General features: G+C 35.6%; 1 protein-coding gene across 3 annotated transcripts in view; it reads right to left on the reverse strand.

Moving 5' to 3' along the window:
• SYNE1 (spectrin repeat containing nuclear envelope protein 1) overlaps window positions 1-26,185 on the reverse strand; it is a 289,742-nt gene that overhangs the window by 169,927 nt on the left and 93,630 nt on the right. For all 3 annotated transcript variants that reach the window (XM_041424009.1, XM_041424008.1, XM_041424007.1), the window contains exons 19-37: window positions 25,773-25,916; window positions 25,280-25,453; window positions 24,038-24,196; window positions 21,878-22,042; window positions 21,168-21,302; window positions 20,180-20,338; window positions 19,728-19,936; window positions 19,339-19,447; window positions 17,917-18,081; window positions 15,793-15,960; window positions 14,091-14,267; window positions 12,647-12,787; window positions 11,467-11,627; window positions 8,558-8,708; window positions 4,990-5,217; window positions 4,346-4,444; window positions 2,504-2,691; window positions 2,277-2,400; window positions 1,049-1,215 (exon numbers count right to left, since the gene is read on the reverse strand). In XM_041424009.1, coding sequence (XP_041279943.1) covers window positions 1,049-1,215; window positions 2,277-2,400; window positions 2,504-2,691; window positions 4,346-4,444; window positions 4,990-5,217; window positions 8,558-8,708; window positions 11,467-11,627; window positions 12,647-12,787; window positions 14,091-14,267; window positions 15,793-15,960; window positions 17,917-18,081; window positions 19,339-19,447; window positions 19,728-19,936; window positions 20,180-20,338; window positions 21,168-21,302; window positions 21,878-22,042; window positions 24,038-24,196; window positions 25,280-25,453; window positions 25,773-25,916 — 3,023 coding nt within the window. The remainder of the gene's footprint in view (window positions 1-1,048; window positions 1,216-2,276; window positions 2,401-2,503; window positions 2,692-4,345; window positions 4,445-4,989; window positions 5,218-8,557; window positions 8,709-11,466; window positions 11,628-12,646; window positions 12,788-14,090; window positions 14,268-15,792; window positions 15,961-17,916; window positions 18,082-19,338; window positions 19,448-19,727; window positions 19,937-20,179; window positions 20,339-21,167; window positions 21,303-21,877; window positions 22,043-24,037; window positions 24,197-25,279; window positions 25,454-25,772; window positions 25,917-26,185) is intronic.

Raw genomic sequence — 26,185 nt, forward strand, 5'->3', positions numbered from 1 at the left:
ATAAGATAACATTTGAAAACACTTTTGGATCTTTCCTGTTTCTACTCTTTTATTCATATCAACTGTTAGAGATGCCCCCAAAAAAACCAAGGTATGTTTTTCAAATTTGTTTTATGAGTGTAATCCCAGCAAAGACAATGTTATTGATGGAAGCTAAACTTTGATTTTCAGTCATAGCAATTCTTGCCTATCATCTGAAACTCTGAATTAATGAATGAATTTAGGCTGGGGGTGAGGAATTTCATATTCAACTGCCACTGAATTAGGAAAGGGTAAAGTCTGATCAGAAGAACACAATTCAAAAGAAGAATCTGTCCAGAGGAGTACTCAGCAGAACTAAGTACCTAAGTACCAATTCCAAAACTTGACCTTAGAAAAAACCTTGCCATTTCCCTTAGAAATTTCTCTATCTAATTTTCAACATATATAATTTTCATTATATTGTTAAACAATCATATTGACAAAGCACCTAGAAGATTATGGCACTGATCAGGATCTATTTAAGCTAGATTACAAATGGTTAAATATGTGTGTTCATCATGGAAAGAACGGAAATCTAAATATATGATAACATATATTTTGAAATAAAGGCAACAGTTTTTCTGAGCTTAACATGAGCCAGCAGCCTAACAACTGAACATTTGTAGTATTTATGGCAAATTAGAATTTCAAAGTGAGCTTAAAACTACAATAGTGTGGCTTTGCATAAAATAAAGCATATAACTGAAACAGATTATTGGAGAATTTGGAATTGGGAAATTGGAACTGAGGAAATGCAACATTGCCTTCATTTCCTGCCCCACACCCCTTCAAAGAGTCTCTTCTAGCAAAAAAAAAAAAATAAAATAGGGGGAGTGTATGTCAAAAAAATGGCATCATAAATGTGTGGGATTCTCCACCCCCCATTCCTGGGAGTTCAGGGATTGGTATTGATCTAAAACCTTTGTCTTCATAATGACAATACTGTAAAAAACCACGATTTGGGATTGGGCTTCCTCATTCCGATATTGGTTACTTTAACAAGTAAAAAACACTCTGAGGCACAAACCTTTTATCAACAATTTGTGGCAAAGCTTTCCACCTTTCATCCAGCTCTTTTAATTTTTCTTTTATTGTTTTCACACATTGCTTTGAAGCTGTTGGAAACAATGACTCATTTAACTGTAAAAGACTTTCATAGACACAAGTGTGGGACTCAATATCTGCTCGCAAATCCTGGGAAAACAATGGATTGAAAAGGTTTGAGTTTAAGTATGGCACCATACTATGCAAAATAACAAGAACTAATAAAAAAACAGCTACAGATTTCCAGTACAGTACTTTGAGTCAAGTGAGTGAGCAAAGGCAAATCCTTGGAGGAATTGAGGCCTATTAGGACAAGCAGGTACTCAACACCTCTCAGACAGCTAAATTCAGTAGGGATTCATCAAAGTTAGTATTTTTCTCTCCTTCAGGACAAAGTATGACTTTTCCATACAGCTTTATTGTATGATGGCAGTGGCTAAAACTGACAAACGTTTTTAAAGAGATTTTGTGTGCAGCGAGAGAATTGTGAGGAAATGTTGCAAACTGGCTCAAACAAAGCAAAACACTAAAAAAGCAAACCAACCAACCAAACAAATGCCCAAAAAAACAAACAAAAACCCCAATAACAAGCAACCAAAGAGAAAACTAATCCCCAAACAAAAAAAAACACTCAACAACAGCAACAAAAAACCCCAAACTCTCAATTAATTTTCCTTTTCTACTTGTCTTCAAGGAAGAAGGTATAAAAGATGTTACATTTGGCCAACTGCTTCATATTAATGTAAAAACAAATGGCAAAAATTCAAAGGGAAGGCGTAATTTAGAATAGGATGAAAGTCTTGTGTTTGAAAAAAATAATCAGAACCAGACTTCCATCGCGATTTCAAAACCTTCAAGCATTTTTTCATCTGAGAACCTTTCCTCACATGCAAAAAGAAGAAAATAAGTATTGCCTAATAAAGGATTTCCCTAGAGAAAGGATCTTCTAACAAGCAGACTGTTGCCCTTCCTTGATAGATAATAGGATATACTAAGGCACCTTCTTTCTTTTTTCTTTAGCTGGCATATTATAGGTAAAGGTAATAGTAAAGTCATTGCAAAACATCAAGTGATAATGTAATACCTCCTAGGAGATTTGCAAAGCCCAGAATCAATTGACTTGCCAGACTATAACTGAGCAATTCCTTCCTTTAAAAGACACAGAAATACACAGGAAAATGCAGAAGGACAATATTTCATTTGAAACGTACCTGCAGTGCCAGCAGTTCACCTTCCAGCTTAATTCTGTCAGCAGAAACATACGGCTCTGCAGGCCTGCCCGCAGCTTCACACCCCTCCAACCAGGCCAGGAAGGCAGACAGCTCCTTCTCCTGTCTAGCAAAATCACAATCTAGAGTTACCAAGTCATCCTCAGTCTCACACACTGAGCCCACGAAGGTCTCTGTGTCCATCACAACAGATGTGGGAGTTTACTCACTTCTGCCACTGAACCAAAAGATTCTCTAATAAGTTCTGTTTCTCCTTAGCACTTTCCAGCACTTTTTCATATTTCTGCTGTAATGCTGTGACCTTTTGAGCAGCTTTTTCTTTGTTGGCCACCTTTCGGACACCGGCTGAGAGAGAGGCCAGAGGGCTGCTCAGTTTTTCCACAGTATGACAAAGGTCCTAGTGAACACGTAAAAGAAACAGAATTTACATACATAAACAACGTAATGGTAACATTGAGTTATGGTAACAAAGGTGGGAAAAATTCTCTAGTTCTACTCATAAGTTTGAAGCAATGCTACATCCATCAGATCATGAAGTCACTTCATAGCTTAGATATCGCTCGGGTCCACCCTAGGTACACGTGTTCCCAGCATACCAATGAACTAGACTGTAGTGGCTAAAGACTTCCCTAGAAACAGTGCTAAAGGGGAAAAACTCTGCCAAAGAAGAGTCAGAGCTCCTGAATGGACATTTGACACAGCATCATCCATGTAGGAAAAGCTCCAAATTCAGGAAAAAGCTTGAGATTCCCTCACGCCAGTTGAAGAGTTGCTGTCGTTTATACAGAGTAAACTCAAAACCTCACTCCAATAGGTGAGGACTGCTAGACTTGCAGCCATGTCATGGCATGGGAGAAGTAGGGAAGAGTTACTTGGAACTTCTGGCAGCATTAGCTAAAGGTCCTTTTCATAGAAATGACATCTAATGTTAGCTACATTTTCCTGTGTTGCTGTTTCTAGAAAGCTGGGAAACTTGTCCATATAAAAATGATTGAAATGTAGAACAGTGAGTTAGAAAATCACAAAATGAAACCGATTTAAGATCACGAAAGTTCCAGCTCACAGGTGTGCAATAGTAACAATAGTAATTTTTATAATTACAAGAAATCATATACAGGAGGAAATGTTAATTATCTGCTGATAATTTCACACCAAGGTATTTAATCATCATGATCCCCTAAAGAAGAAAAGAACTTCTAACAGCATACTCAGCATATTCATAATGTTTAAAAGTCAATAAAAATGGTGATTACAAGTGCTGTCTAAATAAATTCCCCATATGCAAAATATTTTTCCTCAACTAGTATCAAGATTTTTTGAAGCAGAAAGGTCAGGTCCACCCTGAAAACAGTCTTTGTAAGCCGTTATCAATCACTAAGTTCAGAAGATATTATATGCATTTTATTGCAACAACAATATGACTAAAATTTTTTGTAATTTTTTCTTAGAAAGAAGGGCTATGATTTTTGTTGAAAAAATATATCAGAACTTACAAAAAAAAATACTACACCAAATTCCCTGAGATGGGATTATTTGTAGCTTGAATACCAATCCTTGTTTTCCTTTTGTAATGGACTGAACCAAATATCCAAATAACCATGGATTGCTAGCATCACAGATAAAAGTTTCTAAATTGAAACTCTGTCCAGTCTCTTCATTGCCCAAGAAAAACTTCTTCCAAGGATACCTTTTCTTTAATCACAGAATACCTATACTAAAATCCAAGTTTCATGAAAACCTCAGAGGAAAAATATCTAACAGACTTGTTTCTTATCTCCTGTTTTTCATAATGTTTTAGATGCATAAAGCTAAAACTAATAACCTGAAGGATTAGGTGGTACTTTTAGGCTTTTTCCCACTAGATTGGGGAAGAAACTTTCTAATCCTGTCTGAAATGGTGACAGGCAGTCCTTGCCTCCTTCTGCCTTTGCCCTGAGCTGTGTGGCATCAGGCAGCCCCTGGGTCTGGGGTTTACTGGCATTTCTGTAAGGAGGTCAGTGTGACACCGTGTCCCTGGGCTCAGCGCCTGGGACAGCTGGCCGCCCGCTCACCGTGCAGTCCTGCAGGGCTGCGTATGTTGCTGCTGCTGAAGAGCACGATGTGAGAGGCTCAGCTAGCTTAGCTTCAAATTCAGACACTGACTGCTGCACCTATAAAAAAAACAAAGGCAAAACAGAAGTTAAAACCAGCAGGAATTACATAAGTGATTCTTTAAATAACATATTTTAAATGTTTGCTGCTAAGAGAAATTTATATCCTAAGCCTTTGTAGTGCTGAATGCCTTTTGAAGTTAAAAGATACTAACAGTGCTCAGTTCCTCCCAGCTGGGGCAATAATATTATTTAAATTATTTTCTTTACAACCTTCTGTCAACCAAAGAATTAAGTTAAAAGTGTTTATAAGAAGAATGGATGTGGTTCAATAGCGCAATATCCAGGAGAATCACATAGGTTTGCAAGAAGACAACATAATTTTAATGTATATAAAGTGTGTATATTTTACTGCGTTTCTGAGGCTGCTTTTTAGGTAATTCAAAGCACAAATTTATGTATCTACGTCTTGCAATTACCTTACAAATCCACTTACTTATTTTAGTCCATCCTGTTATAATATGCATTTTATAGTCAATTTTAGAAAAATATAGAGTAATTCCATAAATTGCTTTAAACAATCCATTAAATTTTTCATAATCTACCTGTTTAAGACTTTCTTCATATTTCTGCTGTGCTGATGCATTCCCTGTGATTGTTCCTTCCAGTCTCTGTGCATGATCTCTTAGTTCTTCCCAATACCTTTTGACCTGAGTCAGTTTGGCTTTAATATGTGCACGTTCTCCAGAGGTAACAAACTGGGAAAAAGCCTTGGCTTCCTCTTCTAGGTTTGAGATTCCAGTTATTTTACCATCTATCTCTTTATTAATAACCTAAAATATAAAGCAATAGCAAAAAGATTCAAAATAAATGTGTAATTATTAAAAAAATATTTTCCCATTCCTTTTTTCCTCAATGCTACAAACATCCTTCATCAAAAAGTGACATAAGAGGAGAGTTCATTGACCACTTGAAATAACTAGTTACCAAAGTCTTTAATATACCCTTTATAATACCCCTCTATAATATCTTTAATATACCCATTTTCTTTTTGAAACTATCTCTGGCAAAGGTTTAAAATACAGGCTGCCCTAGAACCAGTGTGCATGAAGAGCAATTAGAATTGGCTGAGGTGCATATTTTCAAGCAGACATGATGGTTCATATTTTGCATCTCTTATGTCACAGGAAAGTAGTACACCATTCTCTTTAAGATTAAAAATAAACAGAAGATGGAAAAACATGACTGTGTCACTGAAAAAGTATTGTAAAGGAGCTGAACCCTAACAGTTGGTTAGTTATGTTTAACAGGTTTTCAAGCACTTACTAAATAAAACATGCCATGATTACAAAGCAGTAGAGATGGTTTTTCTTTTCTAATTTAAAATACTACAGCATAATAAAGGATAAATTTAATTAGATCATAAGTTAGGGTGAGTGTGCCCTTAGGCAGAAGATTAAATAAAGAACCACATTGCAATATAAATAGGAAACCATGAAACAAGGGTTTTAATGGTTTTTGGCAATTTTTTATCTGTCCTGTACCTCAATTAGTAAATGCATAAAGACAAACTTGCACTGGCTTTACATTTCAGCAGCTGCATGACAGCAACTGTCTCCTATCATTTTGTACTTGTCTTATTACAAATTAGAGGCAAACTTGGCAGCTACATCATCCAAAAATGAAACTTATAGTGTTTCTCATTCAGTGGCTATTTATTCAGTTGACAACAATGGACTTGGAATTAAGCTTTTTTTTCACAACAGTTGTTTTTGGTTTGTTTCTTTTTTCTTTTTTTTTTTTAATTATTCCTGATGTATCATGTCCATGGAGCTCTCAAAACACCCATTGGGAGAGATTTGAAAGATCAAAGTGAGTTCTTTGTAATTGAAGTAGGCAATAGCATTCTCAGATAAAATAAATGTTAGAATATGTATATACATGAAAGCAACCAAAAACTTTCTTGAAAATGCACTCTCAAATCTCAGGTAGTGCCCAACTTTTAATACAATAGTGATAAAAATATGGTCTCTTTCTTATAAAGCCATTATAAAGCTCAGGAGAGGTTTTCTGCAACATTCAGTCAAAAATTAGCAGGGTGACTGTCAAGAAAAAAAATGCGCTGCTATAAGAATTTATAGTTTCTCTTTATGCAATATATTCTGAATTAATTTGGATTATAAAATATCTTTTTTTTTTTTTTTGCACGAGAACGTGTTGCTGAGGAAAAATACTGGATTTGCAGCCCTGAAGCTGAAATTATCTAACAATGCAGCAGATACAAATGAGGCAGTGCTTTCTCACTCCCACACTATTCTGTTAAATTCACTCAGTTACATAAAAGAAGGTGGATAATTGAGGCTTTCAAACTTGCACTGAGTCTGCCACCAATGGTAACTACTTGTGATAACTGTCATTTTGTTCCACCAGGAATTTCAGAGAAATGTGTAGGTGAAAATCTGGCTCTGCTGAAGTCACTGGGCCTTTGCAATCAGCGTCACCAAAAGCAGAATATTACCACTACTGTGTAGGATGATTGCTTTCAGCTGACCCCAGGCTTTTTATCTGGTCAGCCTAAGGTGTCAAGGAGCACACTATTTTTTTTTTTTTGTAATTTGCCCTATGTTGAAATGTTCCTTACTAATGTAGTATAGTAGAAATTATATGCTGAATATGCTGATTAGTGTTGTGAAACAGAGTAGCTCATCAGGAAACTGAAAACAAAACATAAACTTTTCAAAATCAGGCACAAAGCCATGCTGCTGAAGCAGATCTCCAGCTATGTCCATGCATTGGAGGTGAAATGACATGTTTCATATATCACAGCTCATAAAGATCGTTAGTTCACCTGAGGTACAATGATGTACCCTATGCCTTGTGTGGAGGATTTTTCTGGTTTATGTCTGTTCACTCAGGTGGTCATAGACATCATCTGCTGACCATGGTGCTTATATGTGTAAGAATTATGATGGAATTTTCAGAAAATTTCAATGCAGTGTAAAAATCACTGCTTATCTGTATCTACAGTAAGGAACAACCTTTCAGGGAACTGGGTTGGAGTAGGCTAATAGGACTTAAGGCTCCATTTACACAGACAAGAACTGACACACTGCAATGCAATTATTAGCATCATTTGATGCACTTATTTTCTATCTTAAACACTGGAATCCTATCCACTAATTATTGAAAAGCAGGACAACAGTGTAATATATGCCAATGGAATAAGTGCATACATACTATTTCATAAGGAAACTGTTTTTGAATTGCTCTGGTAATGAAACAAGGATTCAAACATTGTTTTGTTATTCAATTATGAAATCAAGAGATTTTATTTATTTAGTCTTCGTAAAGTTGCGAACAAATTAAGAACAGGATGATCTGTTGATAAAATCTTTCTGTCACATGAAACAAGTGCCTAATAGGAACCTTTGGAAATAGTGTCAAGCTGGTCTGGAAGCAGCTGCACACCTCCTGAAGAACAAGTAGGTCACAGAAAAAAAGAAAATGGCAATGTGTACTGCCTAGTGAAAAATTCTGCATCCTTAGAAACACGCCATTCCAGAGAAGGTACATTTCCATTTGTGGAAGGATACAAAGTCAGCCCTTGAGATTAAATGCTTGGAGACAATATGCACCTCAGTCAGCAATTTGAAACTAAACCACGGTGTAACTACAGGAATGTACATGGAACTGAAGACATTGGAAATACAATCACAGTAAATTTTATATAGGTTTTCAAGCTAGCAAGAGCAATAGTTTCTTTATTAATTCAGCATAAAAGATACATAAATCAAGTTATAACTTTAGCTTGCAAGATTAAAATCAAGTTCTATAGCCACTAGTTGTTGTATGTTAAAAAAAACAAACCAACCCAACTTGTTTTTATGTAGCTATTTTGTTGAGATTACTCAAAGTATAAGAAGGATATAAATTATGTTTTTAACCATACACACAAAGACTTCATATATGTAAACACTAAAAGAGAAGGCAGCCTGTAAGAATTTTCCTTTAGTTTATATAAGACCTTACTGCTTTGTATATTCATGTATAAAATGTACCATCATTTCCTCGTGGTACTTTTGAAACATGTACAATGTCTCTTTTCTCATTTGGCCTCTGGCAAAATAACGGCTAAATGGGCTTTTAATTCTAAACATAACAAGAACTAATCACCTTGATTTGGCTGATCTGTATGTCCAAAGAAGATGATGATGTTTCCAAAGTTTCCAGTTCTTTTTCTTGTTCAGCTATCCAGTTGGACAGAGCTTCAAAATTATTGCCAAAATGATCCCACTTGTTTTTCACCATTTCCATGCTTTTAATACTAAAATTAACCAAATCAATTAGAGAGAATAAACAGTTTAATATAATGAAGCTGCCCATATTCTTGCTAAAATAAAAATGGAACTTATTCAATCTACATGAGGGTAATTTTAAAAAGTTCTCATTTTAGAGGATCAACTTGTGCATCTAAATTCAAACAGGGTTCTCTATTAAACCATGCACCAAAAGTCAAAAAAGTGCACTAGCAATAGAGGGGAATTAAGAGGTAAAAGAAAGTACAGCTTTATTAATCAGCTGTACAAGAATTTCACCATAGTGGGAAGAGAAAGGAAAAGCAACATCAACAGGATGAAATTTCTATGAAATAATATGGAATGATGATTAGATCAGAAATCTAAATATTTAGATAACTGAGTGCATAGATGTTCATAATTTAGTCCCTAGGCCAGAATGATTAAAACCAGTGAAATATGGACATACACACAGTCACCAATGCTTGACTGCTTTATTGATCTTGCTTTTTCATAACAGCAATCTCCACCTCTTATAGGAAGTTCATGTGTGCTGTGGCAATGATCTCCTATCACGCCAAAGAATCAACAACAAAAGTGACTCAAATCCCTCAGAGTTAGTAGTTTTACATTATAGGTATGTTAAACAGAGACAAATTATGACTGATTTTTCTATGTCCAGGATTGCAAACAAAGCACCTATTTTTTTGTCACAAGTAACAAGGCCATTATACAAGGCCTAACAGCATTAACTTCCAGTATACAAGTTTCTGTTCCTTTCAAGTAATTGAAACCAGTCCTAATATAGGCCCTGCACACAGCTTGCAAAACACACATTTTCGATTTCACTGAAAATATTAAAGTTTCATCATAAAAGTTTGAATATTACAAAATTTCAAAATACATTTTCCTTCTAAATATAGCCTAAAAACCATTCCACGGTAAAAAGTTCTTAACTTTCCCCCCCTCATTAAAGCTAGAGGAATCTTTAAGAAAAGATGTAGCCTAAAAATGTAAAAGGTGGCCTTTTTATTTTTTCTTATTTATTTAAAAAAAAAAAATGTCAACAGCCATTTACTGATAAGAGTGTATGCAAATTCAAGTTATTTGTAGGAAAACAATGTGCAAAAATATTTCATTCAAGTTCAGCTCATGAAAATACAGCTGGAAATCAGAATCCAGGGACCAAATCAGTGGCACAACTGCTGTTGCATGCATTTTTGGAGTTTCTTTCAGAAAGCCACAGACTGTAAAGAATAAAACCCCAAACACACTGCACAGCTCTGCATGATCGCCTTGGAAGACAGATGGGCTAAGCTGTTACAGTAGCTGACTGTGGAGAGCTGCCCAAACTTTCCTCTTCTTTTCTGTTCCCTGGCACACTACCTAACTTAGGAGTTTGCAATAACTTCACTTTAAATTACTTGGCCAAGATTTTTATTTATGATGCAAGTCATAACTCTTACATACTTACTATGAGTTATGTAGATTCCCTATAGATAGTTGTACTTGCACCTTTTACAGAAGGTATTTAGCTTTTTATTATGTGTCACTCTACCACAGTCATTCTGTACAATCCATACATTCAACTAAAACCTATTTCATATCTACACTGAAAGGGTATTATCAATGATGACTTTTATTTAAAAATAAATTACTTTATCAAAAAAGCAAATATTCATTGCTGGAAGGGTAAATTTCTTACCCTTCTGAAAAATCACACTAGTTTTCTCTCTTACAGTGGAGAAAAGGTGTAAAGTATTTAGTAAAAGATAGTGGAATTTGACTGTAAATCACTCTAGCTCTTCATGTTGGAGAAAGCATTACACAAATGGTCAGACCACCATTTGCTGCACAGGCTAGTTTTTCTGGTTTATAGCTGTTCTTTCACACCAAGAAGAAAGTGACACTAAATTAAAAATCAAATTAGCATGACAGTGGTCATTATGAGGAAAAACACCCCAGTTATTTGGGTATTGCCCTTTGCTCATACTCTGTTTGAGGTGATGGTAACTTCCTAATCTTACGCAGCAAATTATTCAAGGGAGTAATTCCAGTAAGACAAAGTATAAATGGCAGGTATCTATGACTTGTGTATCAGATCTGGTGTATGCAAAAATACTCATTTCATACATACAAATGTATCTGTATAGGGATAAAATGAGAATTCTGAATTTCAGTAACAAGTTCAGGAACTGAATTACTCACTTGAGAGAAGTGAAGAATTTTTTTCAAATACAAAAAAGCTACAAATATTTATCAAGCTTTCCTTGGAGTTTCAACCTTTCATTTTTAAACAAAATCTGGAAAAAGCCTTTGCTTTTTTTTGGCAGCAGAAGCAGCTTTTGATATTGCCCATGAAATACAAAATGGGCATTCAGCTAAAATGAAGGCACTTTTTGACACTCCTATAGAGAAAGTGGAATACTGAAAAGTGAGGCAAATGTGGTAAATGTGCTGCTCTAATACTCTGAGATTTTTCTTTCATAAAGAGTCCGGTACCTCAAGAATGAGCTCAGTTATCCCTTCTTCACAAGACTGGGGCTTAAAGATAAGTGACAGGTTAAATGTAACTAACTTGTATGAACTACTTATAATTAAAAGAAAAACATTTGTTAGTTTGCACACACTCTTTTGACATATTTGGTACCATAGCTTGGTTACTATGCCAGAGAAAGCAGTAAATGACAGAGCTGATGAGACAACACAAAATGCTGACAAGGTAGTCTAGAAATCTGATACAATCTTATAGTGAAGAATAAATATTAGGACTTGTTAAGAACATACTCTTCTTCAAGAGTAACTTCCATTTTTTTCACTTGTTCTTGGATTGATTTTGCCTGATGCTGAAGGGACTGCTTGTTCTTTGAACCAAGCTGTATCTCAGAGGAATTCTTCACCAAATTTTCAGCCTGTACTGCCATTGCTTCAGTTTGTTTAGAAAGTTCCTGTAAGGATGCAATATGTATTAATACCACCATAGAGTTTCATATATTCACACAAAAAGTATTTTTCCTCAACATTTATGATTGGAAAAAAGTACCCGTGTCCTACAGGTATATTCTGAATATGTAAATACATAAAAACAACCTCTGAAGGGAGTTAATTTTAGGTTACATTTAAGAAAAGTCCATTTGAGCAAGCTAGACAGAATTAAATTTATCAAGGGATACAGTAGGTGCAAAAATTTTTAACTGAAAAAATCAAAGTTTCTTCTATAGCACTTCAAGTAATTTATTTTTGCATTGCAGAAGATATTATACATCTTTACTTAACTTTTCAATCCCGCCATTCACCAAGTGGATTTTGCAGTACCTCATATTTTGTATTTTCACTTTGTTTAGCAATTATTTTCTGTCACAAACATTAAACCCACACACTAGAAAAATTGATGCTGACCATAATCAAGGTAAGTATAATTTATTATTGGCTTCATCAAAGCTTAACAGCGGTGTGTAAACCGTGGCACTTAGGAAAAACAAGCACTATCATTACTTCTGTAGTAGTAAATAAAATGGGCTGGGATAATTCTGTGTTACTAAGGACAAATGGCATGTTATGGCTCTTGTCCATGGGGTAGACGTCTCTCCTTTTTTCCTCAGGGCTAAGAGTGCTATTTGCCACATTCCACACAGCCTTGCCAAAGTGCGCCCTAATAATGTTGGCATGCAAGTGCTCGACACTGGATTACCAGCACAGATGATTATTGAGCATAAAATGGGAAGTCCTCAAAATAATACTAACTTTCATACATATGCTTCAGATGCAGACTTTGAGAAATCCTTCATGTTTTTTTTCACAAAATGACTTTTTACCTCGGGAAAGTTTATGCAATTTCTGATCTGTATATGCAATTTGCATTGACATTAGTGGGAAACCATGCAAAGATTGAAGGCAATGCACTCAGCCCATGTTGACAAGCAAGGAAGAAAGTCACCTGAGTTCCTGCATTTCACACAGTCAGTACCTTTGTCTGATCCAGTTCTGAGGAGAGGCTTTCTAAACTGCTAAAGTTTAAGATACGTTCAAGTACAGAGCTTGCTTGATTGAGATATTTTACTACTGTTTCTTTGTCCCTTTCAAACTGCTCCCATTTATTTATTGTGACCTAAAAAACAGACAGACAAAATCAAAAAAGGAACACAAGGAGATCAAAGGGGAGAAAATGAGATTTTCCCTGTACATTACTGAAAAAGGAAAAAAGAGAAAGTCTTGACATAAAATAAAATAATTTTCCCTGAGAAGCCATCTACTCAACAGTGAGTAGATGAAACTTTTCTAAACCAAATAAAACTTTTTTCTTGCATGTTTGCTGATTCATCTTAAGCTGTGCTAAAAAAACACTGTTCTCTAAGCTGCCAGCAATATTTAAATCTTATATTTGATTGTTCTGTAAGAAATCTAAAGTAGTACATGCAGACACTTCGCATGACAAGTAGTAAAAAATATCAAAAGGATTTTCAAGTTCTTTAATGAAATAAATTACAGTAAAATGTTATAAGAAAATCCCTACTCACAGGAAAATCACACATAAGGACCTCTTTGCTCTTTTCTAATAATGTAGAATTTTGATTAACCTACAGCGTTTAATTACTAGTAACAAGAACTATGATGGCTTAAACCATTATTTTCTTGATACTGAAGCACAGATTAAGAATTTACATATGGGAATTTTTAGAGAAAAAATTTGTTTCAATAATTAGTGTTTATATTAAGAAGTTATTTGAGGTTTATTGATTGTGTCTCTCATCTTGTCTCTCATGGGAAATAATTTTGGTGACTTTAAACTTTTGCACGGAATAGCTTGGATTAACATTCTGCCCAGAAACATGTAAAGAGCAAATCAGATATGGATGCAAGAAGCTATAAATGCTAATCCTAGTTTAGTCCATGATTAGTTAGACAAGCTCAAGCAATCCATTTGAATTCCCCGTGACTTGCCTTCTTTAAATTTAGGATCACAGCATGTATTTCACACAGTAGTTGTGAGGATTATATTTGCACATCAGGTGTTATAAACCTAATATCAAGCCTAAGGACACTCAACTAAAGTGCAATGCCATATTTAGTAACTAGAAAACAGACACTGAAATGCCATATTTAGTAACTAGAAAACAGACACTGAAAAATAAATTCACAGATAAATTATTTAAAACTGTTAACTATTATGACTGAATAGCTCAGACTTTTAAACACTTCTAGCTAGAATGCTATTTCTTTATTATTTAAGAGGTATACAGCTTCAAGTTTTTCATAGAGGTGCTGATCATGAAAACCTCAAGGACCAAGAATCAAAGGTGAGAAAATGAGCTCAGTTTTTTGATATTAAAAAAACTGGGATTTACTAAGTTTAAAAAAAAGAAAATGAGGAAGTAAGCATGAGGTCTTATTTCCAAGAGCAAAAGACCCACCTGCAGTTGCTCTTCCCGTTTCTCCATAGTCTGCTGCATGTTCTCCAATGTTCCCTCTAATTTTTGTAAATCCTCTCGCACTGTGCTGGGCAGTCCACCTTCAATCTGCAGCCGCTTGGCTTGGGAAATCTGCTTTTGCACATCTTGCCTTTTTGCACGGAGTCTCCTTGTCCTTTGCTAAAAGGATTCATCCAACAGGAATGATTAGACTTTTTAGCCCTTTTGGGAAACTGGAACGATGCAGCCCCTTCCTGATTTTGCAGGGGTATGCAATGAGAGGAACAGACAAAGGGACAGACTGGGGCAAGTATTCTTGAGAGTCTCACACTCATCAAATACACGCCCTAGCTTCCGAAATGTCAAATGCTGCCTTTTGTGGCATATGCATGTAGAAAAAGAGTGAAAACGTGGCCATTTATCCAAAGTGTATTTGAGAAAGCAGAAGCTGCAGCAGTTGGGCAACCACAGCAGGAATCACAGGTGCATGTATACCTCACGACTGAATCCACGTCTGATCTGCACTCCTGACACACAGGTTGGAGCCCCAGATTGAGCAAAGCAATATATCAGCTTTATTAGAGAGCAGCAGGGTGTGGCTAAGTTGTGTAACTCTGTCCTGGAGGTGTTTTTAATTTGCAGCACTATCAGAAACTCCTGAGAATACATCCTCTCTCCTTTATAACATGTCTGACACAGCCAGCGTTGCTAGGTAAACTCACAACCCATTTCTAATCTGGGTACCTTCAGGTCTGTGCAAAAATCTGTTTTTGCCTTGGTAGACTCCATACTACAAGAAAAACAGCTCAAAGAGAAATTAACTATTTCTACTACCTCCCCTAAAATGGATAAGGCATGTAGAGCACTTGAAGAAAGAATACAAACCCTAACACATACAATAGTGCTTATAAGCACAAAAGAGTTTAGATAAGACACAGGTAAGACTTAGTAGTGATTGGTCAGACACTAAGCTGTCTGACTCCACAAAAATAGATGTTAATATAAAAAAAATTATATAATGCCCAAGCATTGGCAGTAAATGATTCCTATTCTCATTAACTTTGAGCAGCTCAAAAAGTTATTTTCCCATATTTGGCCTTAAAAGCCACGATTCTTGCTGTATGCAGCTATACCACTGATTATTATTGTCACCTGTAGACTACAATACAAGTTTTGATCCATTATCAGCGCATTAAAAACCTCCTGTTCTACTCCTACAGAATGGAGGTCCATCTGACAGAAAAATAGTTATCCAGAGAAGGAAATGAGGCTAAGGCAACACCTCTCCTCCAATATTTAGAGTTGGGGCCACATCAAACTGCTAGAATAGAGAAATTTCCAAAGCCAGAATTGTGCTAAATTTACCGTGATTGAATCTGAAACTTAAGCTATAAAAAGGTAAATAGGGAGAGGCTACATATCTGCAGAGTCCACTCAACCAAAATTTAAAGTGAATGAAGCTTGTTTTTCAGTGTTTTGTGTCCCAAAACCCCATGTGAAATAAAACTTGACAATTAACATTTAAGAGATACTAAAAACATTTTTCACTAAAAGAAATCAATTCTAGGCCATATAGGCCTGTTTCCTTTATAACTCTTTCAAGTTTAACTATAAAGTCTTATATTAATGGATGTAACAAAATTTTTAAATTACATAAATTAGTCTTTTGAAAAAAATTGGATATGGACATGAGTAGTTGCCCTACCTGATGATGAAGCAGTAGTTGCTGAGCTTGTAATAAACTTTCTGTATCCAGGATCTTTTCAGCCTCTGCTTGAACTTCTTTAGAGTTGTTGATCAACTCTTCAATTGCACTTTTAACTTCTTCTTTGTACTGGACACAGTCTCCAACAGCACCTAAGGTATTTTCAATCTAACATCACAGATAACTTTAAGTATTTCATGTTGAAAGACACATCTATATTTTAAGGGTACATTTATATTTTCAATACCTTTTCAAAAATACAGTTATTTTTTTAATACTTAAACCATTTTTGTCTCCAGCATTTTTGACACCTTTCACTTTACACTGAAAAAGTGTTTTTAGACTTAAAATGTGACTGGGGAGACCTTTGCCTTGTTCAAACATACTCCCTGTTACACTGCCACATGACAAACAGCTACCTGTGTGATGGCTGTGACAGCTACTTACTGGTGATCACTTAGAAAACACAGACTCTCCTCCCGTATCCTTGCAGGCTGACCCAGATTCCAAAACACCTGCACTACCCAACACACACAAAAAAAATTTGCTGCCATTTGCTCTGTCTTGAGCAGCATTTTGGTGAATCACAAATTCATTGAAGTGCTGAATTAGCCCGGTTTTATGGACCACAATGTGCATGTGCTGCAACATCCAGTCTCAGCTTGCAACATATTATATAAAAAAAAAAGGTTTATCCATTAAACACACCAGAAGGGTCTTTATGTGCTTCAGCTAAATACATGTAGCTGACTCTCAGGCTCTGTTCCTCATGTAGTTCCTGTATTTTAGGCTTTTAATCATAAACAATTCCAGATCCTTTTCCTTTTCTTTTTCCTGTTCCTTTCCTTTCCTTTTTTACTTACGAGAGTCACTTGAATTCAAGCCATTTAATTTCCTGTTTTATAAATATTTAGGTTTTAGTCTCCAAAACTACTGCTGAACTCTGGCAATGCCCAGTATCAGTCCTTGCCTAAACAGTCCCATCCATCTGATTAACAAGCTTTATAAATAGTATTCTGACTTCTAAGAATCAGTAGTTTAACTATAATATAGAGTGCCATTTAGATTATGCTTTTAGATTCAAACCGAGTATTTTCTTATATTATCCTCATTAAGTTATTCCCATTAATTTACATTTAATTCTGACTTTTAGAGGAAACAAAAAAAAGTGATTTAACTCCGAAAATCACCCCCCCAAAAAAACGAAAAATAAAAAAAGACAGTAACTTAAGCTTTTTGCAGTCAGGTGGAAATTACATCTCTTGCCCAAACTTTCCAAACAGCTTTCACACCACAGAAGTTTAGAGAACTTTGAATAAATACATAGGAATTCCATATATTTTAAACCCCTATAAGCCCTCCACAAGAACTAAAATCAACAGTAAAACCCTGAAGTCTGAATTCTTTCTCTTTCCTGAACTCCTTTTTTGCTTTTAAGTGGGTCTATTTCACCTTTTAAGTGCAAGATGCTCTGTTTCACCTGATTTTTATTGAAACTGTATAAACAGTGAAGCAGAAAGTTCCCAGAGAGCCCACAGAACTCAAGGGTTCAATTTTTGAGAGGTTTTACTTGTTATGAGTTAGAAATTTCCCAAGATTTCTGCAATTACATTATCTCCTTTTCATTCAGACTTCAGAGAACTTGCAGCCTTTTTCTGAAAGTTCAGGGCATGATACACTTCCTTAATGGCTAGAAACAACCCCAAAGTAGTGCTTTTTTTTCAGCATAAAAGATAAATAAATCATGATTAAACTGAAATTTTATATCCACTAGCTGATGCACATCATGGTTTTGACAACATTCACTATGAACTGATTTAAAAAAACTCAAAAAATTGACATTTTGTTTGCAGAACCATTTACTGTGATACTTTCCAATTCTGCAAAGGGAAAAGATCCAATAGAATAATGTCTTTTGGGGGTTTTTTTTGGTTTTTTTTTTTTTTTTTTTGCCTGGTAGTCTCAGTGCTTTGCTACCCATGGAGTACAAATTAATTTTTCCTTGCTGAAGGCTTGCAGTTTAATTAAAAAAACACAGCAGGGAGCTTGTGCTTGTGAAGCCATGGCTGATGTCATGTCATGTGGCACTGTAAGTGGAGAGCTCTTGTGTCTGTCATACTGTACCTCAGCCAGCAAATCTAGAAGTCTCTTGAAGTCACTGGAAAGTTTACAGAGCTCATCCTCTGTCTCTTTGGCCTCCAAATCAGGACAAAGGGAGGTCAAAACAGCAAGTCTAGATTTCAGCCAGCTGTGATTTTCTCCATGCTTGTGAATATGCTTCCTAATTTCCTGCAGAAAAAAAACCAAAACATATTTTCTTCTAATAAACAAAATACATCAATAACTGACATTCATGGCATCAGTTCAAAGATTAGTAGTATAAACATACTACTTTTCTTTAGCTGGAAACACTAGAAAGGTAGTATTTTTTCTATTTGCATAGCCCATATCAGATTCTATTTTAGTCAATGGCTAGAATTTTGCACTTCTTCCACAGACTTTTCTCCACTAGTAATTAGACTATTCTTTAGCTGACAGTGGAATATTTTTCTCTCACAAACATTTTTACCTACAGATAGACAGACAGAGAGAAGGTACCACATGTATATTTTCCATATATTGACCACATTTCTTAGTTGCAATTAAAATCTGAGTTGCTGACTTTCCCAAATACATAATTTCATGCAATATAAAGTTAAGTGTATTTTTTTCCAATTTAATTCTTTTTCCACATCTCTTTTCAGCCTGTAGTTGATTTCTATCTTTGTGGCAGTGCTGATGAGATGTTGGCAGCAGTGAAACTACATGAGTAAATCAGACTTTTTGAATCAGAAGCACCGATTAAGCCAAGGATTTATCAGTTTTATCAAGGTCATCCTAATAATACTTCTGAATATAGCTAGACTCATAATAACCTGCTCATGAATTTCACATGAACACCTAAAGTATGTAGGTGCTTCTAGTATGTGAAATTTAAACACCACAAAAACCAGAAAGAAGGGTTGAGTCCCAAGTGGCACAATAAATTATTGCTTAAAACTAATCAACTCAATCTTCAGCTATTCTATCACTTTGTTATCAGTCACCAGTACAAAACTGAATGGTAGAATATTTTTTTCCTTCCCTGTTATACTACGGTAGAAGAGAATTTTTATAATAGAAGATTTCCTCACATGTAAGTAATTAAATGTAAGATCATTCAGAAACCTGAAATCCAGAAATTTTTCATTTTCTTTGAGCAGCACTTTTAACTCTGTATGCAATAAGATGAGGGGCAAATATTTTTTCTATCGGCCCCTATAATTTTAATGTTCTAAATATAGAGGCAAAGGGACTGTCACCCTCTAAACTATTAAAAGTAAGAACTTCTGCTAAATTTGCTGTAACATGCACCTTTCTCCTGGTAATGTTTTTAAGAATAGCAGTAATCAACAGAGCTACTGTGGTCTCTGTAGTAATACAGTTGCACTACTCTGGAGCAGAATTTTATCCAGAGTCCCAGTAGCAGTGGCCACAGCTTTGTTAAAATACAAGCTAAGGGCTCACCCCCACAGATGCTTTACACTGCTTGTATTTGGCAGTATCATTAACATTTTCCTTTATCTTCTTTAGCTCTCTTTCTGTTGATGAAATCCAATTTGCCAATTCAGAAAATCTGAAAAAAGACATCACGGGATATTAAAAAAAAAAAAAAAAAAAAAAAAAAGTTAGAAAAAAATGTCAAGTTGGAAACAACAACCTCTTACGTGTAACCAAAAAATTATTAAATCTACTTGAAGCCCCACTATACTTTGTGGAATTTACACAAAGTTTAGTTTTCTCCTTGAAGCTAAGATCACAGTATCATTTTGTCCATGGTACTGATCTGTGATGACACTCAGAGGAGTGGCCATGTGTAAGGCTCTGCAAGACCCAGGTAAGAACTGAGGTGACACCTGCTCTTGTAGCCCTTCCAGGTGTCCGAGTGCTCTGTTAGCTTCATGTATGTGCTGTCTATCTGGGATTTCAGATCCTTCAGGATTCGCTGGCTGCTTTCCAATGTACCCCTCACTGGATCAGAAACTGGCAGTTTCTGGCACAGTTCCTCCATTCGTTGTAGCCTTTTCTCACACAGGTGGTAAGATCCCTTATCACCAAAGAACAACTGATGGGAGACAAAGCAGAAAATTCAATAGAAATACAAACTGGAAAAAATCACCCAGCATATCTATATATTTTTCATAAACTACTAAATTAATTTTATTTGTTGTTGTTGAAGAACTCAAGAATTGATCTGTCATAAGCTGGACACAAAGAGTTTGTTGGCTGAAGAGGTAGTCAGAACTTTTTATTACTGACATTGAAATGTTTTTCAGTAAACACCCCCTTGGAGGCATGGAACTCATACCATGTGTTCCTTGATCATTCTTTCATTGCTTTCTCTGGATAACACCTTGTTCTGTCGAGCTAGTTCAGCTTTGCACTCCTCCACTGTCACCAGGAACTTGCTTTTCTGTACTTCAATTTTCAAGTGGATCAAATGATATGGGGCTTCTGTTTGAAGATCCTACACACCCACAGGGTCAACAAAGAAGCACAGAGATAAAACACTACTCCCACTACTTCAGTGTAAATCTGCTATAAACAAATAGTCTAAAACCTGATAATATAGAAAATAAAACGTATATTCATGAACAGACAGGGGTTTGTCCATATTCACTTTGTTACCAATGTCTTAGATTTATCAAAAGGTCAGAAGTTGTGACCAAATTCTGTGGGTATAAGGTATGTTAAAGAGACATCTACATTCTTGGCAAGACATGGCGAATATTTCCTGTATCAAATAGTATTCACAACTGCTTCTAGAGGTTTCTACGTGCCTGCTAGTGAGACCCCTCATCCATCACTCCAACTTTGACCAGCAACATGTTGTAGCAGGCAAAAAGTTCCATAGCTGGTGAGCAAAGTTAGTTCAGCTGTTAAGAGTCTTTGGCAGAAGACACAATTTAGGCTGATGGCCTGATGTCTTACAAACTTGTTTGTTTGGTCAGCAAAATAACTGTAATTATCCAACATCAGCATAAAGGAAAAAATGCTAGTATCTGTACTCAAGACAGGTATCATTATGGCTGTATGTAGCAGGGGAGAAATAGGGTTTTATAATTAATTTCTCACATTTCTTGAATTTACTTAACAGGTTTTTTTCAAGAGGCTATTTGTAGGTGTAGAGGTATCTAATATTAAAATACTTTCTGCCCCCTTTTTTCCAATCGTATGAGAAGCCAAATAATAAAAATTATTTTGTTTTCTTTCCATTTTTTTTTTTTCAATATATAGGTCTTTAAGAAACTTTACAAAACTTAGATTGACTATATCCAGAGATGTCATTCACTAACCTTCCACTGCCTATGGAGTTTCCTCACAGCTTCCTGCAGGCTGTGTTGCTCTTGTTCTGGGAGGATATCAGTAAGTTCATCACAAGCTTTCAGAAAGGCATTTAGAACTCTCTGATCCAACTGGTTAAAAAATTCCTGAAGTGGAGGCAGAAAGGGAGAAGGTGAGAAGATGAAGCTGGATATTGATATGCCAATGTGAAGTTCCCTAATACACTCTCTAAGTTTCAATGTTACTTTTGTTCCATTGAAGAACTGATGTTTGAATAAAGGAAATAACTATTTCTAGCCACTTAAAGTCCAGCAAATTAATTTATTCTCAGCCAGTACACTGAGACAGTATTTTAACAAGAAGACATTGCCAAGCTACATGCATACGTTATGGTTATAATACAGAAACAGATATTAATCTAAAAAAAGAGCAGTGAGATTGGATTGGATGTGTGAGATTGTCAAAACAGAGTGTTCTAACTCCCAGTGGTTCTACTGAAAACCCCGCCCTAGTTTTTTTCACCTTCTTGTTGCTTACATCCAATCTTACATCACTAAGTGAGCTGATAATTTTCCTTTTTGTTTTTCAATATTAACATTAGTTTGATCTGATCTGTATAACTGCTACACGTGCAAGAAATCCACACCAATTTTAGAATTAAGTAGGCTTTTATGTCATGCACTCAAAATTTTCCACGAGGAATGTCAGAGAATTTACTCACACTGTGTTTCCTGAGAAGCTCTTCAGGATTTCCTTTTTCTTTTAAGCAACAATTGGCAATCTGTATTACTTTCTCCAGTTCTGCTCTAGACTCCTCAAACTTCTTCATCAAACGGCTATTTGCTTCTATGTTTTTTCTCCACTCACCAGCTTTCCTGACCATATTCTGAGTCACAAGCAAAGAAAATGAGCTGGCACTTTCACACTGAGTTTTATTTGCTCCCTTTTACCATGACCTTACAAAACATGCATTTAATTTGTTCCACTCTTTTAATATATTATTTTCACCATGCTTCTCCCTCTTATGATCCCATTTTCCCAATTTTAATACTGAGGTTTGTGCTAATGTCATCACTCAAATAAAAAATAGTAGATTAGATGTCTCTGATATTTTCAGAATGCCTCTGCCATTTGATTAGTGAGTTTTTTTCTTAAAGCCTGCTTTCAAATGTTAAGCAGCTGGTACAATCAGAAGCTTGTCATTTCACTTTTCCTAGTACCAAACTACCTCCCTCCTCGTGTTAGCACGACTCAAAGTGAGGATGGTTTGACCCATGGATCCAACCAGTTCCATGCTACAGTTCTTCTGACCTGGAAGAGGTTTGTATGATTATCACACCAGTATGTCAGATAAGCAACTGGGCACAAAGATGCTTAGAAAACAGTAAATTTTGTGGTTTAGTTGCTGAAATCCTCATTTTGCAACCTTAGTCACAGCTCTTCCATTAGTCTGCTTTTTAGTCCATCCCCATGCACTGCAATATCCAGTGGCTTCAACTTCATGAGCAAGTAAGAAAACTTACCAGGAGAAATGAACAGTTCAGCACTTTAACCGCTGCAAGGTACTTTCATCACTGCTTACTGTACACCACTACACCACCCTCACTGATTACAAACCCCAGTGTAAGGAATTTTGGTGAGTTTATCCAGCCAGCTACTCAAACCTGTAGCTCTCAACTTAAACATCTTGCTAAATCTTTTTAAAGTTTTCTGATGAAAATATCTGCATAGCAACAGAATCGTATAGGGATGTATTCTTTACATGAAAAACTGCCAGTTTCCAATATTTTAACTTCAGGTCTGACACACTTTGTAGGATTATACCCTATTTTTTCGGTTTATTTTCTAACACAAAAAGAGAAACTACAGTCTAGCTCTATAGAAAAAGAGTAATTAATGTTGAACATGGTAAATTTACCAAGTTACAAGTGCATCTGCTTTTGCTACAATAAGCTAAACTTAAGCAATTATTTCTACATTATAAATCAATCACAACTTATCTTTAGGAACACTCCACAAAATAGAATATAAATTCTGAAATTCACTTCTCAGAGACAGCTATTTACTGATAGATTATTTTCTGCAGTTTAAAATTCAGCCTGGATAGCTTTATACTGAATAAAAATCACCTGAAAATAAATGCGATAGAACCCCTTATGTGAAAATCTGACTCAAAGATAGTCACAGAATCACTAAAAATCCTCAGTTAGTGTGGACATGTAAAGATCACTGAGTTCATCTCTGCCTCTGCACAAGACAACCCCAAAAAATCACACCACATGTAATGGGTGATTTCACATTAGAGTGGGGCTAGATTGGTGCTGAACAGCCCCAAAAATAGCAGTAATAACTGATAACAACAGGTAAGAGGGAATATAGTTCGAAGGCCACCTCTTTGCATTATCAAATAAAACAGTTCTGCAGCTTTCTATATTCACAGTCCACTGCTTTTTCTGAGGCAATATAAAGCCCAGCAATAGTAGCATGCGCATAAGTTCCTATCTTCTGTGCTTTGTGTGAAAGGGGATGTGTGGGAATATAGAAGCAAATGATTAGTCAAGATAACAAAGTCAGGAGAAACAGCAAACAGTGGAGCCCTAACAGTAGGATTTCAGGTTCTTCCATCCAAAGGACCCTGAGTAACGTTAAAGTTCTCTTAAATCCCTGGTTCCTCTGTGGCAGGCTCACCTCTGAAAAAGTGCACGGAGGACATGACCCCTTATTACCTGATGAAGACAAATCTTTAACTGATAACTTGACATCAGAGAGGAGAGCTACCCAGGACAGTAGCTACAGAGTAATGAAATGTAGGTACAGTAGGATGGATGAGCTGCAGACAAACAAATTTTCAGAAACATGCACCAAAGTATGGCATTTTTACCTGAAAAGTAATCTGAATTTGTGTAACTTTCTTTTGAAATATTGACTGATGGAAATGCTGTAAGACTTCAGTCGAAGCCACACACTGAAGAATACTCTGGCTATTTCTCTCAATTAGGGACACATCTTTCTTGCAGTTTTCTTGATAAGCTACCAAATCCTGAAAGAAAAAAAACATATATCCACCCTGGCCAAGAACAAAGAGGAAGAAGTTTTGGCAAAATAACAGGAAGATGCTTTTTGACAGTAAGGGCAAAAAGGATGAGGTCCAAAGGACCATGGCAAACAGATTACAGAAAATATTACATGGAATAACACAGATGACACAACTTTCTCCTTGAATGTGAAGTAATGTACCCGGATAGATCTCTAGCTATTCACAAAACAAAATACAGACATGTACCCAAGCCCTTTGGGTAGTTGTAGAGAATGTAGGTCAATACGTTGTTCTGTGATTTAATTTTACAGTATTTCTATATTTACTGTATAACTGCAAGTAACCAACAGTGACATAGGAATGACAGCTCCCAGTAGCAGGTTGAGATCTCAACCTTCCTTGCTTTTCAAGAAATTAATCCTTCATGTCAGCTTTTGGAATTCAGATTTCATTATAAATCATAGTAGGTAATGAGAAATATATAAAAAAAAAAGAGAGAGAGAAAAAAGAAAACACACATGAAATAGTACAGGCTGAAAAAAAAGTTTTAAAAATCCTTTTCTTCATTTAACTTTCCAAGGGAGTTCTGACTAGCTCTGAATTCCTCCAGAGAGAAATGTTTATTAGCCATGAAGAAAAGTTAATGTTATACTGTAATTCATTTGAAATAAAGCACTTTTCCAAGCCTCTAAGAAAATTCCATAATAGTCCAAAAAAACTTAGAGAAGTTTCTGATCAAGATTCTTCATCTACTTAAAAAAAATCCAATGTATTTCTGTACTTCAGTCCAATTTCCACTATATATATATAAAAAAAAAAAAAAGTCTTATGTTTACTTCTTGGCTTTAAACCAAGGACACTAGATAGGAAGACAAGTTTCAATTTTTTTTTTTTGTTTTTGTTTTTGGTTTTTTTTTTTTGTTTTTTTTGTATTTATGCCTAGCTGACTTTAAGATAAGGCTACATCAGTTGCCTGAATATGAAGAAATATCTGCTCAGCTTACAGAGTTGCAATCAAACTTCCTAGAAAGATAATTGTAAATACTCAGAGGCAGCAGACCTTTGTAAGATGTTTTTTGAACTTACTTGGGCTTTTTGTTTAAGAACAGTTGTTGGCTGTGTTTCAGGATCCAAGATAGAAATTATTTCATTTACTTTTTCAAGAGATTCATAAAAATGTGTGATTTGTTTCTCCAGTTCTTCCAGCGGAGACAGCAGACGTTGGCATTCATACAGCAGGGCACTGGAATACTCCTTAACCTTTTGGTCAAGAAAAACAGTTATTGAAACAGTTGTAAAATTCAATAAATAGCAGCTTTTTCTGCATATAGGTTTATGTAGTTGTTACCTACTCTTTTTTAAGATAGCTCTGATCTTGTATTACTTCTTAATGAAGAGAGTATTAAATTTAAGAATGGTAGTCCATTTCAGAGAAGCCATACCTTCTCCACCCTGAATCAATCTACTGTTACAACTAGGTATGTGTTCAAATGCATATATGTGAGAATTTATGTACAGGACCCTACTATTTATTAGTTCAACAGTCTACAATTTGAAGTAAAAAAAAGTATTCTGCAACCTTGCCCAGCTGCTCTTTGAGCCGTGTCATAGTTCCCAGCATTTCACTGGCTTCCTCTTGGGAAACTTCTTTTGTAACAAGTTGCACTGTTCTTGTAACTGCTTTGTACTGAGTTTCCATTGCAGGCAATTTCTGCTTGATATTCTGAAAGAGAAGTTTAAAAAAAATATTTCAACAACAGTATTTATGAGTTCATGGGAGATAAAAGAATGATGAATGACATATATTCGAATTGTAAATTATTTTCATCACTGATTTTAGTGAACACTGGACCATATTTCAAATCCATGAAAACTCAGCCAGAGAGAATCAGTCAACTCAGCTGAATGTGATTTGAAACAACAAAGAAAGAAATATCTACTGAGACAGTGTTTTGGAAATTTGCTCCAAAAATGTCACTAATAGAATACAAG

The sequence above is a fragment of the Onychostruthus taczanowskii genome, unplaced genomic scaffold, assembly GCF_017590055.1.
Source record: "Onychostruthus taczanowskii isolate IOZ18803 unplaced genomic scaffold, ASM1759005v1 scaffold8, whole genome shotgun sequence".
NCBI lineage: Eukaryota > Metazoa > Chordata > Aves > Passeriformes > Passeridae > Onychostruthus > Onychostruthus taczanowskii.